Source organism: Pieris napi, chromosome 14, assembly GCF_905475465.1.
Source record: "Pieris napi chromosome 14, ilPieNapi1.2, whole genome shotgun sequence".
Taxonomy (NCBI): domain Eukaryota; kingdom Metazoa; phylum Arthropoda; class Insecta; order Lepidoptera; family Pieridae; genus Pieris; species Pieris napi.
In genome coordinates this window covers 2,438,800-2,455,134 of record NC_062247.1, presented here as the reverse complement: position 1 = coordinate 2,455,134, position 16,335 = coordinate 2,438,800, and the positions used below count along the sequence as shown (strand labels likewise).

At 34.2% G+C, this 16,335-nt stretch overlaps 1 protein-coding gene across 1 annotated transcript in view; it reads left to right on the top strand.

Annotated features, from left to right (window-relative positions):
- LOC125055860 (nephrin) overlaps window positions 1–16,335 on the top strand; it is a 434,287-nt gene that overhangs the window by 350,418 nt on the left and 67,534 nt on the right. The window contains exons 11-14 of the mRNA XM_047658511.1: window positions 3,407–3,605; window positions 4,031–4,134; window positions 5,477–5,618; window positions 14,821–14,975. Of these exons, the coding sequence (XP_047514467.1) occupies window positions 3,407–3,605; window positions 4,031–4,134; window positions 5,477–5,618; window positions 14,821–14,975 (600 nt within the window). The remainder of the gene's footprint in view (window positions 1–3,406; window positions 3,606–4,030; window positions 4,135–5,476; window positions 5,619–14,820; window positions 14,976–16,335) is intronic.

Below are 16,335 nucleotides of genomic sequence, written 5' to 3'. Positions count from 1 at the left end.
AAGCGCAAATCTCGCAATGAGACATTTTTTTTAGTCTGAATAAACTAGTAGTCACTATGGGGTAGCATAGCAAATTGTTCCATATGTTGGTATGTAGCTACAACAAAGGGAGGCTAAGTATATAAAATCGTATAAGGCGAAACGAAATTCGAGGGCAGCTAGTGATTTATAATAACAAAAATATATAAATTCGCGCACCATTTCTAATAATCGTAAGTTTCAACGAAACAAATACGTGTGAACGCAATCAAGTAAGTGCATTTTCTTGTTCATCGCTAAAACAAAGAAAAGTGAAAACAGAACAATTTTATTAAAGAATTCCTCTCATTTGAAAAGCATTCACCTTTTCCGAGAACATACGTGATTAATTCAAGCATCAGTTATTATTCAAAAGCTCTATAAAATATAATTTTACGAATCATTGATATTTGTTTTAATCTATCGCAAATTTTACCCATTAACCGCATAACATTTTGCATTAAATTGGAAAAGATTTTATAGCTTTTAATTAATATTATTAATAATTTTTGTCAATACACAATATACAATTTTTTTTTTTAAGACAATTCACACCAATTGACCCATGCTAAGCTGGTGAAGCTTGTGTTATGGGTACTAGGCAACGGATATACATACATATTATAGATAGATAGACATATAAATACATATTTAAACACCCAAGACCAATACCAAATGCTCATCACATCGATGTTCGTCTAAGCCGGGGATCGAACCCAGGACCCATGGATTCGCAGTCAGGGGTACTAACCACTAGACCAATGAGTCGTTAACTGAACCACTAACAATGCTGACTTAGTGACTTAAGCCGACCGTGACTGAGGCCCTGCGTTCGAATCGCAGCTGTGAACGTCATTTGGTGAAGAAAAACATCGTAAGGAAACCGTATTTAAAAGTAAAATAATATATCCTAAGTAAAACAAAAGAATAGAAATCCAGATATGTCGCAGGTTCGAAGCGATTAATATTTGCCAATTAGTTATAACTATTAGCGCCCGACATTTTGATTTAATTTTTAAAAACAAGGTCAAGGCACATCAATCGCAGGCGCCGAGCAGAGAGCAATTGAACTCAACGATCGATCCGACGCCCGTATTATTAATAATAATACTTAAAAAATGATAAATAAAAAACTTGGCAGGTTGGTCCCCGTGGCAGAGTACTGACAGCATTTGTTTGCTGTAATGCGATATTTATTTGTTTTCATTCTTATTTATCTAATAATAATACCAAATTTGTTATTACACCTTTTTGAATTGAACTGTGTATTAGCTTCCTTAGGCTAATTAACAGTACATATTAATCAATACTAATATTATTAAAAGATTAAATTCGAATATAGTGAATTCATTTTTTTCTGAGTGACATAGATTAGACTTTTTTCATATAAAGAACAGGGGGCAAACTTGCAGGAGGCTCACTTGTCAAGAGATACCGCCACTCAATGCCAGAGGGCTTGCAAGTGCGTTGCCGGCCTTTTAAGAATTGGAACGCTTTTTTCTTAAAGGACCTTAAGTTAAACTGGTTTGGAAATACTTTAGGGGGCAGTTTAGCGTTTATTTTAATTAATATTAATCAAACATAAATTCCTTTGAGAGAGGGAAAATTCTATAATGTTTAACAAAGTGTTGTAATCGAAGTAAATAACTCGTAGCAAGAGCTACTTGAACCGTATAGAATTTCAAAGCTGGAATGTGTCCCATTTATCTCATATAAGTCCCATACATAACCGACCACTGACCGTTTGCGTGTTACAAGGGACGGCTCCACTTAATGCATTTCACCTTCGATTCCACTCCAACCTTACCGCTCATTTCTATCAAATTGCTCTACAACACACCGAAATACCTTACTTATATTTGTTATAGACACGCTAAATTAACCCTTGCGGCTATAGATATAACGGCCAAAGCAGCTTGCATGTATTGTGACAGTCGAGTTTTAGATACTATCTGGCCCACCTCAATCGTGATGTCTCCGTTTCAATCTTCGGAAAGCGAACTATTACAGAGATAGTTCTATTGCGAGATTGGAATACGATAATGATTTCTCATTTACACGGTATATTGAAAACGATATTGCGACTAGTGTCAAGTTATTTACTTGTATATTATTTGCCAGACTTGGAAATATACAGAGGAGATAAAAAAAATCATAACTTACCAAAGGGGCCTAGAATGGAGCATCAACATTAGAAAAATTAATTAAAATACTCGAAGATAAAAAGCGTTACTAAAGCTACTGATGCCGTAAACTATGCTTTAAAGCTTAAATGGAGATGGGCAGGACATGTAGCAAGACTGTCTGACTATAAAGGGGACCCGGTGGGGAGGCCCTATTGGAAAACAAAACAGAGGAAGACCGCTACCAAGATGGGCGGGCGGATGACATTACTAAAACGGCTGGCTAGAGCTGGATGCAACTCACCGAGATCTTTGGCCTTCACCTGCGGAAGAGTTCTTGCAAAATTATTAGGAAATACATATGAAAATATGAATAAAATAGTATTATTTATTTAATTAAAAATATATATAAGAATTAAGTTTACTTTGTTCTTTTGCAAGAAATAAAAAGGCTTTTTTTATTATATTACTTGTACTACGCAATTCAACAGTATTGTTCAAGACTTAATCTGTATATAATTTTTGGAGGCTTATAAAACTACTACTACTGTCCAAATGGACATACAAATACATAAATGCTTCTGCATCATATGATTATCAATACTACTAATACACGTATGTCGTATAACGTGTTCATTATCAGTTTTTCTCTTCCGTTCTGCGCCCTTGTTTGAGAACCGTAAATGAAAAATTAGAATCATTTCATAAATATTTATTTTTTGACGATCATAAGAGTACAATATTTTGTTACCTATATATGAATAAATGATTTTTCAATATGTATGTGTATGAAAAACTATATAATTCAGATAATCCCTTTATAGCTTTTTATTATCAAACCGCTTTTTAGCGTAATGCAACATTTCCACGTCGTATTTATTCATATATTTCTATCAAGACTGTTATAATATTTACACTTTAGTACATATTTAAATTCTCCTTTTAAGTAACAATATTGTAGATTTTATTAGTAAGCTTCAATACCTAAATTTACGTGTCGCCAAAGCTTAAGACGTACTTCCAAGTTTTTTAGGACATCCATAAAAAAGCAGATACCGTATCGTTTTCTTAAATACCTTTAATATAAAATGGAGGTTGTAGAGGACCTTCATTGGGAGCCGTGCCCTGTGAAGTTAGCTTTAAAGCTTTTCCTTTGCCAAAGAAGACTTCCAAGCCATTGTTAATATTACTTAGTCTGTTTTTTTTCTTTTCTTATCAAAGAAAATCATATTCTACGCCTCCACTTATGAATTAACTTTTTTCAGACGCTCCTTCATGCCGTACTGGTAGTACTACTGGTGTATCAGTGGTAGGGGCTGCAAGAGGAGAGTCAGTAGTAATCGTATGTGAGGTGGACGCGGATCCACCGGCTGCAGTGTTCAAATGGAAGTTCAATAACTCTGGTGAAACGATAGATGTTGCTGCGGACCGATATACATCAAACGGGAGCGCGTCTAGTCTCAAGTAGGTTTTATTTTTATGCTTTTCTGAAAAATTACGAGTTAAATACACTTAAAGGGATTTTATTGAGACTTCTTATAAAGACTTTATTTGGAAAAAGCTTCCTTTCATTTGAACTGTCCTATAGCTAGGTTGGATTATTTAATGTTAAATTAAAGGCCGCTAACGCACCCACTTAAACGGGCAGCGATGACTTGATGATAAATGACCCTTTTTGGACATTCCGTTTTTTCATAAAAAAAATTCTTAATCGGTAAGAGGTCAAAATAATACCAGTTTCAGCATATAAACAATAATATTATAAGTAAAAAATTAGTAGTCAGTTCTAGTTTCGTAATATGAAGCCGAAAATTGTAGCGCCGTTGGTTTTAATTATTATTAAGAAACCTTTTTAATAAATACCGTTGTTAATATTGCTTTTATTCTAGATACACACCAGTAGCAGACCTTGACTATGGCACGTTATCATGTTCAGCGTCCAATGAAGTGGGTAACCAGCTGACGCCTTGCGTTTTCCAAATGGTTGCAGCGGGTAAGACCTTTTTCTTAGAAATTCACCTTTTACTATCAATATTGTTTTCCATGACTTATGCGCTCTCGGACAAACATTTTTTGCACTTTTGCAACTAAAAAATGGATATTCTTTTAGTATCCTTCTCAAATAAGATTTCGTATAAGAAAAACTGTACATTAAGTAATGACAGATACATGACTTGTTGTTGACGATCGTAAACGTGTTCCCGGAATGACTTTTCCCATATTTATATCGATTTAATTTAAAATTCACCAGTTTTTTAAATTGTATTGTTCCATGTACACACAAAACAGGTTAGTTAGAGTATTTTATTACTTTTCTTTTCTCAATTTGTTGTCAAAATTGCTAGCAGAGCTTATACTGGTGATTTTGAGCCATTAACGTATTATAAGTATGAGAGTACGTTTTATGGAAATTAAGTCACATCAAAAATTCGTAAGCCTAGCTTCGGACGAGGTCACATTGCACCTACTAAGTAATTTTCTTTATAATGTAATCTATTTTTTGATTGTTATCAGAGAATCCATGCATTTAATATACTAAGTGCGTGACCTTACCTTGACCTTTTGTCCAAACGAGGCCAAGCCTTTCAGTATTTCGATATTCCTTTACTTTGGGATTAAGCCGTGATCTAGGTTGAATAATTGTATACGAATTTCCTTTAATTTTGGTGGAACTGAGTTTACATATACAACCCTTAATAATGTCATCGATAAATTTTGAGAAAAAGCAGTAAATTGTTTTTGGATCTTAGACATGCTAGTTCCCGTACGGTTATTGTGAATCACAATTAAAATAATAGTAAAATGAATATAAAGCCTACAGCAGCGTAGACCAGTGATAGAATAAATTTCATCATACATAGTTCGTTTTTAATAATCTTATATATGGACACTAACAAAAGCTAATCCAGAGTAATACAATGTGAAAAATATAATTTTTTTTGTTTTCTATTGATATGATATTACAACTACGTTCGGCTGATGGTATTAATATCTCAGCAGTTCAGACTAACCAATCATATCATTTAATACTTTATATACTCAATAAGTTAAATTTTTAATTGTTGAATTATCATTATTGTAAGTACAGTAAGAGTATTAGTGTTTAGTCTGCTACGGTAAACTGGGAACACAGGTTTCTTTTACGAAATGGGATCCCTGAATCTAAAAAAAAATTATATATATGTAAATAATCAAAAGATACATAATATCGCTAACTCTCTTTGTGAAAATATATACCTATATGTTGATAGTGTTGGAGACAGCATTCAATAAGTGCGAGGTTTAGGAATAATAAAATCACGTTTTCAGATTTAATTTAATATTAATATTTCCAGGCAAGCCACATGCACCGAGGAATTGTACATTGTGGAATCAAACATCAGATTCTGTTGAAGTTTCCTGTGTGGCTGGCTTTGATGGGGGCCTGCCGCAGCATTTTCTACTCGAAGTCTATTCAGGAAACGAGGGGACACCCAGGTACATTCTACTACCTACTGTTTATTCAACTTACCCTAGTTGATTCACTAATTACTTATCGCAATCTACCTAAAATATGGCAAGGGGCCGATGGCTGGCCATGCGTCATGCTCGTGAACGGGTGCTGCTACTACTAGTCGTACTTGAATTCGTGTATGTAATTTTAAGAACTGGTCCGGACGGCTTTCCGTATATCCTGCAGCATCAACAAGTATTGGTGCTTTAGAATATCCCAACCTTAGGCCAGGAGACAGGCTATCTATTGTGAACATAAATAAAAAAACGGTAGTTCCAACTACCTTGTACATCAAAGCTTGGCGATTAAAAGAGTGGAGAGTATTTCGTAGCTCGTCTCGCCCGCTTGTTGCCCATTTAGGAACTGGTTGTAAATATAAATTACCTTTTAATTTTTAATGATGATGGTATTTCCTCGATGTATTACGATACTTATTCGATGAGCAATGAAAGATCTGAGGTCACCGGTACTGTCTACCAGGCGCCACCGTCAATATTTAACTATCGCCTGTGCAACGCCCAAAAGTCCCAACTCCAAAGAGTGCAAAATCACTACATAGTATAAAACAAAGTCGCTTCCTCTGTCCCTATATCCCTAACTACGCAACGGATTTTGATGCGGTTTTTTTTAATAGATAGAGTGATTGAAGAGGAAGGTTTATATGTATAATGACATCCATTAAATTGTGGAAATATACTGTTATTTTTGAGGTTTTTAATCTGATGTCATATATAATTACATTTTTTCCTCCAATATCCAAATTTAACGCGTGCGGGTCACGGGCAGTAATGAATAAATCAAAACTACTGGATTGATTTTAATCACTTTTTCAGTGTAAATTTAATATTTTATACCCGTGCGAAGCCAGGGCGGGTCGCTAGTAAATTATAAATTAATAATTTTACGTACGTTAAATAATTATTACGATCATTGTTATGTATATTAGAAAGTTAATTCCGAACCCTTTGGGTAACTAATGTAGGCTTTTAGGCCTTTTCAAATAAGTTTAGGGGATAATCGGCCCATATTCAAAATTCGTTTTGTTCTATAAAATAGTGGTCTTATTACGTAGAAACACGTACAAAGGCTAATATTTGTGAATAACTTTTTATATAACTACTAGCTGACCCGGCAAACGTTGATTTGCCGTATATATTATTATTTCTAGGAAACAATTTTGGTGAAATATAGTTAAATAAAAATGACTATCTACAATAATAAAAAAAATAGGGGTTACTCTTAGGGATGAAAATTAGGGGTTGTATGTATTTTTGTATGCTTTTGTAAAAAAATAAAAACAAAAAAATAAAAAATAAATTTTTGGGCCCCTTATCACTAAGTAGTTTGAAAGATAGATAGTAGCCGATTCTCAGACTTACTGAATATGCATAAAAAAATTCATAGGAATCGGTCGAGCCGTTTCGGAGGAGTATGGGAACGAACATTGTGACACGAGAATTTTATATATTAGATGAAGTATGATTGTTTTGTCGGCTGGCGATGCGTGGTACTCGTGAATGGGTTCTACTTGTAACTAATCGGACTTGGATAGGTGTATATAATATACAGTAGAACCTCGATAAGATAAAGTCCAAGGGAAACACAAAATATTTTATGTTATAGAGGTTTTAAGTTATCAAGGTTCTATGTTAGGTAAAGGTTAATATAGAGGTATGTACATGTTTCTATGTACCCTTGCTCCCATTTTTACTTGAATGCATCAGAAGGATGGAAAATTAAATATGTAATCATATTTATTCACATTACTTACATTACATAAAAATAAAACAACAACTAAAGGTTTAGTCTACTTTAAAAAATCTGTGATTTTCTTTTGTTTTAAAAAATTCACTGTTTCTAAATCGATTTGATTTTCAATGACAAATAGAGAGGAGAATACATTAACACATTAACTTATTATGCAAGTAAGTCGTTGTCACAAAGCTAACCGCCGCAAAGCTTTGAAGAATTTAGATAAAGCAAACAATAGGTAATGTATTGTTTACGTTAACAATACATTAGTAAACACGTGCAAGCAATAAATACCGAAACCATTTGTTTTGACACTCTTTCAAAATGACTCATTCACAAACAATTTTATGTTATAGAGGTTGTGGAAACATTTGTTTTAGTTACTGAGGGCCTATACAGAGATTATTTATTTAAGTTATAGAGGTTTTGGGCTCTGATGGGAAGGGAACAAAGTATTTTTTGAAGTAACAGAGGTTTTTATGTTACCGAGGTTTACGTTATCGAGGTTCTACTGTATATGTTTTATTATTGTCTACCTTGATTGAACTGTCATACTCGTGAACGGGTGCTACTAGTGGTGACTGGTCGGACTTGAATTCGTGTATGCGGTGATGTTAGTTATTTCGATTATGTATCTGCGTGTTGTTAAGTAAGTCTTCTATCACCAAGAATAAGATAAATATATATATATATATATATATATATATATATTTTAATTACTATAGTTAATTACTAAAAGATGTCACGTAGAACATGGTATAATGGTTGCAGCTCTTTACAAACACTTAGTAAAACAAAAAACTTGGCGATCAAAAAAAAATCCGTTCTACGCCCTTGATTTGAGAACTGGCAGTAAATGTAAAATTAGAAGCATTTAATGTATATTTCTTTATTTACGTTCATAAGTGTACATTGTGTTAAATAAATGAATAAATGATTTTGAATTTGAATTCATAAAAATTATATTTATATTTAGATTCGCGTTTTTTTAGTTTGATTTTTGAATCTCATAGCTCCATAGTTCCGGAACATTTGCGAGTAACCTCGTTGGGTAGTCATTATAAAAATTTTGTTCCCGTTTAAATTATGTTAGTTGCTGCATAAATACAGCATTTTCCAAGACAACGTTAAATGAGTCGGTAGCGGAAAGAGGCCATATAAATTTAATGATAAAAATAAATAAGAGCCACGTTAAATAGACATTACGTCCACTTAATTACACGGGCAGACTCAAACTGAGCTAATGAAGACCTCTCTAATCATACCTCTTGAGCTACCCTCGCAATAAAAAGCAACATTTTACTAATAAGCGGCACCGTTTGCCAACGAGGGGGAAGGGCCTGTACACAGAGTATTTTTAACAGTGGGTAGTACTATTTTTTTATGTAATAGGAGATTTATGGGCAGGAGGGTCACCAGATGTTAAGTGATACCACCACCCATGGACACTTACATTTCCAGAAAGCTCGCAAGTGCGTTGTGGGCCTTTCAGAATTGGTACGCTCTTTTCTTGAAGGACCCTAAGTCGAATTGGTTCGGAAATACTTCAGATTTTCAGGATTTTAATGCGTTAGTTAAATCTATATAAGTTTACCTATATATTACTTATTTTTATTTTTTCATAAACTGAAAAGGGAATCTTAGATATTTTGTTTCAACTAAATATTTGCGGATACAGGATAGGATTTTATTTCTGAGGTTTGTCATTTTATTGGATTTAAATGCATGTACATAACGATTTTATCACGGGCATTTCAATCATTGAGCGTATAATTTGTTTGTAGTAACTATAAATTCTAGTAATCACGTGCCCGTAAAAAAACTCGTGCTGTATTGGCTGTCAGTAGGGCGTCCAACTGTATAAATTAATTCTGTGGCCGTGGGGAGACATTGTTTTTAATATTGCAGAGGCAATCTGCTCTTCGTGCTCGAGTCTGCGTGCCTCGACTTTGTGACACTGACGTCCGACATTTTTCCATGATCTTTCGTATTATTTACATTTTTGGACCATTTTAAACCTTTTTGTTGCCACAATTGTTCTATTGAGTTATAGGTTCATAAAAATCGTAGACATCTACCTACAAGACTAAATACTTTTCATTTTTATATAAAGAAACTAGCTGACCCGGCAAACGTTGTTTTGCCATGTAGGTATATTATTTCTAGGAAACATATTATAAGTTCAATAAAAATAACTATCTACTATAATAAAAAATATGGGTTGATTGTAGAGGGGTGAAAATTAAGGGTTGTATGTATTTTTGTATGGTACACTGTAAAATAATTAAAAATTAAAATTTCGTCCAAAAATGTTAGGGGTGGACAACCCTCACTTAAAACAAAGGGTATGAAAAATAGATAGTAGCCGATTCTCAGATCTACTGATTATGCATATAAAATTTGATAAAAATCGGTCAAACCGTTTCGGAGGAGTATGTATATGTTAACGTAAAATTGTAAATACCGTTAGATTGTAATCTATCTCGCGAGATTATAAACTGTCGAAAGATTGTGAACATCAGCGTACTGCTTACAACTTAACGTATTATTACTCGGTATCTACCGAATAATAATACGTAAGTAAGTAACCTCTAAGTAAGGTCTATTAAAATTAGAATCAGATATTTTTTTAATGATTAAACTTCAAAACTAAGTTATGAAATCCATTACCTTAATAATTTGAGGCGCGATAAATGTGTTTTTTTTTAAATTTTAGGTTTTCTCTGGTTAAATTCTGCACTATATTGGATAGTCTATGACCAATATCCTAAATTGTACCGCAAGTCACTATCTCGGCTTCTGACTTATATGTCAAACTTCATACAGAATAGTTTGACAGCTGCTATGCCCGCTATGACAGGCCGTACGTCACGCTACGATCAAAGTTGATCATTTAAATATGGAACGTGAATATTTAATAAAAACGTGTTGAGTGAAATCATAGGGGAAATACCATAGAGGAAATGCTTTTGAAGATTATGAAGTAGCATCGGACGTTATGTAAAATCTTTTAAACGATTTATCCTTCTATCCTTCAGTTTGGGTATAAGAAATATGTTTTCACCGAACGGTAATATGATTATTTAGGTTTACTTCAAGGGACTTACCTTTTAACGTCAAACGGAAATGGTTTTACGTAAATCTATTTGTGAATATGGACATTTGGATATTATTAATGTTTTTTTCCATTTTTCGTATTAGACCAACACCTCTCAATAAAATATTAATTTAATCAATTTTTGCATTATTATACAGACCAGATAACAAAAGAGTCCTTAAAGGAAGAGCTGCACAGGTCTTTATACATTGTAGTTAAGGCCCACCTCCATCACTTCACTAAAAAATTGTGCATCCATTTGCTTAGGAGCTACGGAAAATCAATGGCAATGGTGGAGTTTAAATAACCAAATACATGTTCTACAGTAATAACCAAGTATAAAATAAATGACCATTTATTTATATATTAATACTTCGTTATATTAATAGAAAATAACAAAACACATAAAAATTATAAGGGATGCAACGCGCGGCCTTATCGGTAACAAGCGATCTCTTCCGGGCAACCCTAGTAAGGAAACAAACTAAAAAAGAAATATCATGGGGGATATGGTGGTGATGATGATGGTGTGCAAGAAGTGCATAACCAAATCTTATAAAAACATAATACAAACATTTTTTAAAATAAAATAAACTTAAAACTAAAAAGCTAATCTCACGGATTTATGAATTAATATGCAATACAAAATAAACAGAATATTGGAGTTAGAAAAGTCGCAATTGAGCAGGATAGGATATGTTTATGTAAAAGAGTTTTAAAAGATGTTATGGAGGTAGCCAATCGTATGGAGTCTGGCAGCCTATTATTATTATATACTAAACGAATTGCCTAAGAAGGAATTATCATTTGATCGTAATAACAGCTGAAAAAATTAATTGCACCATATATGCGTAATACTAAATAGATAACGCGAAACCAGCTATCCTATACCAAAGTGATATGAGGTGTAAACAAGCCTGGCTCATTTCACCTACCGTTAATTATGCATTAAAACCGACCGAATAACGTAATAACAGACAAGTCAGCAATGCGGCTAAATGTTAAACAATGTATGGAAAATTCCGGGATAAATGGTGCTATAGGTAACCCAACCGAGTGTTAATATTGGATAAGGGGACGCTTTATGGTTTACGTTTTTTTTTTGTAGCAAGATAGTTTTGTGATGTAATTTACTCACTCACTCGTACTCTGCGAGCCAAAGAGTGTATGGCTACGACCCAAAGAGTGTATGTAATTGGAGCGGTACCTAGGCCGATTCATGAAGGCCTCCTTCATCATCTGACCTTGGCCCATGTTCTTAAAGTGCCCCAGCCAACACAGTCGATGGGTCTTCACCTATATGTAATTTAAGGATTCAAATAATAAATTATTTACTGTCCTTACTCAGCATTTAACCAGCTGCCTGTAGCCTTCAATATAGCCTGGCAACACAAACGAAAGCCTGTCCATTAGAGGCGTCCAGGGGGGGTGGTTTGCACTTGCCACTTATATATGTGACCATCAAGTGCATTATTGCACGTTACGCGAGCTTTTTTCTAGGACGACTCAAAGCATAGTCAATCTATATGGAAAGGAAATGCTTAAAGCTTGAGCGGATCCTGTTCCTTGCGAAAAAACACAGATATAAAGCGTCCATGAGAGGTGGTTTTATTCTAAGCGAGCTCTTGCCCGCTTGCCATGTATAAAAAAAAGTGACCATCAAGTGAATATTGTACGTTATATATTGCACGTTACGCGAGCTTTTTTTAAGGAAGGAAATGCTTAAAGCTTTATACTAGACTTTAGTGTGATGTATGAAAGGACCCTGTTCCTTATGGAAAAACCCAGAGATAAGGCTCATAAACGATGTTATAAAGCATCATGTTGCGTCATTAAGATACAAAAAACCTTAAAATCACTCCGGAAAGTAATGACCCAAAAAAGGGTTCGCGTACAGGGAACAATGACGGGGGCTTGGACAATCGCTAACGAGTACACATATCTCTATTTTCGGACACCTTTTGTGTCTTATTAAAATCTTGGATCTATATAGACGGTTTGTATACGAGTAAACAGTACGAGTGACAAGACACAACACACAATATACTTAAAAAATTATTCCCTAACCATTCCAAAATATCAAAATAACTTTAGTTTTCACCTTCATATTTATAACTAAGGAAGGATGGGAAAGGGATACAAATGTAGGGTAGTACAGGATTGTAGGGTAAAGGATAGGATAGAAGAGAGGAAGGAAGGAGAGGAAAAGAATCGGCTCCGGAATTCTAACTCACCGCAGACTACGCTAGTACAACAACATAATGCATCACTTCAGGCCGGTTTATAGAATGTTCTTATAATTACTGTAATTTAGTCAAATTATTATCATGCGATATTCATATTCATCCATTAGACGACTCATTGGTCTAGTGGTTAGTACCCCTGACTGCGAATCCATGTGTCCCGGGTTCGATCCCCGGCTGAGACGGACATCGATGTGAAGAGCATTTGGTGTTGTGCTTAGGTCTTGGGTGTTTAAATATGTCTTTATATGTCTATCTATCTGTAATATGTATGTATATCCGTTGCCTAGTACGCATAACACAAGCTTCACCAGCTTAGCATGGGACTAGGTCAATTGGTGTGAATTGTCTTAAAAAAAAAATTTTGACTACATATATAACTAGCAGGGCAGCAGACACCTAACAGGACGCGACCTTCAGCAATGAAGACTAAAACAGAAGATATAACTGTACAATAATTTCGTATGGTTTTCATAGTCATAATAAAACATTATATAAAAGACGAGGACTTTTCGAGCTCATAAAAACTGTAATGGAGTGAAATTGCCTATTGAAGAGATATATGTGTAATAACATTTACTGCAATACACGATAGTCATCAGTTATATGTATTTTATATTTGTGGGAGTTAAGAAAGGGAATTTAATACTTAGATCCTACACGATGATTGTGTTAATGATAGAAGATAACTAAGCTGCTATTTCTAACTATGAAATAAATAAAATCCACTATTTCTTTTATTTTTTGGTCTGAAAACATCACACATGATTAAATGAAGACACTAACCAACACTAACCAAAATATTAAAAGGGCAGTTTTTTAATCGATAAAAAAACGACCAGAATTATCCCGTATACCGTAGTTTGACGGCTCATTGGTCTAGTCGTTAGTACCCCTGACTGAGAATCCATGGGTCCCGGGTTCGATCCCCGGCTGAGACCAACTTCGATGTGATGAGCATTTGGTGTTGTGCTTAGGTCTTGGGTGTTTAAATATGTATTTATATGTCTATCTATCTATAATATGTATGTATATCCGTTGCCTAGTACCCATAACACAAGCTTCACCAGCTTAGCATGGGACTAGGTCAATTGGTGTGAATTGTCCAATCAAAAAAAAAAAATAAGTATTGCTACTTACATTATTTAATTTCCTATTAACAAAAATAACATAATTAAAATGTACCCTCGGCATATATTTTCAGGACAAGGATAAGGTTTTCATTAATTACCTTAACACAGAGCTGACGTTAAGTGAATTTCTCGTTTGATATGACAGTGAATTATTTTGTTTCACATGATTATATAAAACTTCTGTGCGTTTGTTAAACGTAAATTAACTACTCGCAAACTTTGTTGTGTGTTCAAGTCGATTCGAGAATGGTTTAGATTTACAACTGTGATATATTTCAAGCGATTAGGATATTAAACAAAGTATGAAAGTACCGACTGCAGCGCCATCTGCCGGGATGATTTATGAATCTAAGCCATCAACGGCGTCACCCAAACGCATACAAAAATATCATTCAAATCGGTCCAGCCGTTTAAGAGGAGTTCAGTGACATACACATGTACAGTAGAATTATATATATATGTAAACTATCCTATCTTTTAAGTTAGATCAAACCGCACACGGTGTGCAAATTTGATTGAAATCGGTTCAGTAGTTTAGGAGTCCATAGCGGACAAACAACATGACACGTAATTTATATATATTAAGATATGAATTTTCTGTGCGTGTTTTTACAATTAACATCCCCCTGTACGTCTGGACTGAATTTGATGAAATTTGTAATGTTGAACACAATTAACTTGTGTGGTCGAGTGGATTCGAGAATGTGTACAACTAGATTATTTTTATGATTATTTCAATTTAAGACTTGAGTACAGGAGAAGGTCAATCGTCAAAAACAAAACATAATCCTAAAAGGAAAACTATAAAAAAATATGTTTTGATTACTTTTAAATTTCTTTTATTCATATGAAATAACAAAAATACCAGTTTTAGTGTTTATCTCTCTTTAAAGATAAAGCTCTTATTTTGAATTAATTACTTTTTAACTAGTCCTATACCAAAATTTCTTATTTTTTTCAGAATAAATCTGACATCTGACGAGCCAATGTGGACGGTACGGAGTCTCGAGTGGGACGTTCGTTTTCGTCTCGTAGCAGCAGCTGTCAATAGCAAGGGTCGGTCCCCGCCCACGCCCCTCGAAGATGTACTGTTCCGAGACCCTGAGAAGAGAACGGGTATGTACTTGTTTAAGTTGCAAAACAAGTGAAAACTTCTTTAGCGGCGTTGTACACTTTTTATGGAATGCGTAAAAAATGTTAAACTCGCGTCAGGACACGTGACCTGATCGAAAATTCGTAAGACGGGTGGAGAGTAGATAGCTGGCGCGGCGTATTTAATGTAATATAAATTGTCATGTTTGTATACGATAGCGCAATAAATAAATATTGTATTCTACCACATAAATGATAGTAGTTTTATACTGATAATTAAAGCAATTCGTGCAAAATTATTCCCTAACCATTCCAAAATATCAAAAATGCACATCGTTAATATTCAAGTTTTCACTTCTGCCAGCACTCCCGGAGTGCAAGCCGTCGTTTTTTTTTCCTTCAGTCGCGCTCTTCATTTCTGGTTTGTGTCCTCCACTTCTTCCGCAGGGCTTCGGATCGCTCATGTACACCTGTTAGTGTGGAAATTCATGAAGTATTATCAATAACAATACAAATATACGTAAATAGTCCAATTTTGATAAATTGTCATGTTACAACCAATCAAACATAATAACAATGGTTTCCTCAAATTAGAGTACGTGATATTATACTTCGTAGCCCGTCTCTGCTTCGCAAGGCTGAACATTTGTTTTATATTGGAAATATTTTTATTTTATTTACTGAGCAAGTTTTACAGCTTATAACTTACTAAATATAAAGTTCTTTTTACGCCATTAAACAAATCTTTACATATAATTGAGTACTTAATAATTAAATGGATTGGTATAAAATCATTTAATCCAACCATCTACATCTATCTAAGAAAGTCAGTAACTAAAATTAGTTGAGAAACACTTACGGTAGTGTATATGTTAACGTAAAATTGTAAACACCGTTAGATTGTAATCTATCTCGCGAGATTATAAACTGTCGAAAGATTGTGAACCTCAGCGTACTGCTTACAATGTAACGTATTATTATTCGGTAGATTGTACTACACTTACTTAGTTATCATTCAAACTTCTTTGGTCAATTACAGATTAATTTTACTTCCCAACAATTTCATATAACTACCGAATAATAATACGTTAATTTGTAAGCAGTTCGTTGAGGTTCACAATCTTTCGACAGTTTACAATCTCGCGAGATAGATTACAATCTAACGGTTTTTACAATTTAACGGTGACATATACACTTATAAAAACTAATGATACACTATTTATGCAACTGAGGAACTTAGATGTCAGAGCTCTCCTTGCTGACACCACACTTGAGGCAAACAGTTAAATTGTGAAACTTACCAGCCGCCATATCCAAGCTGTTCCCTCTGTAATTGGTGTTGACTTTAGGTGTATACAATAGGGGCATATTTTTTTTATACACA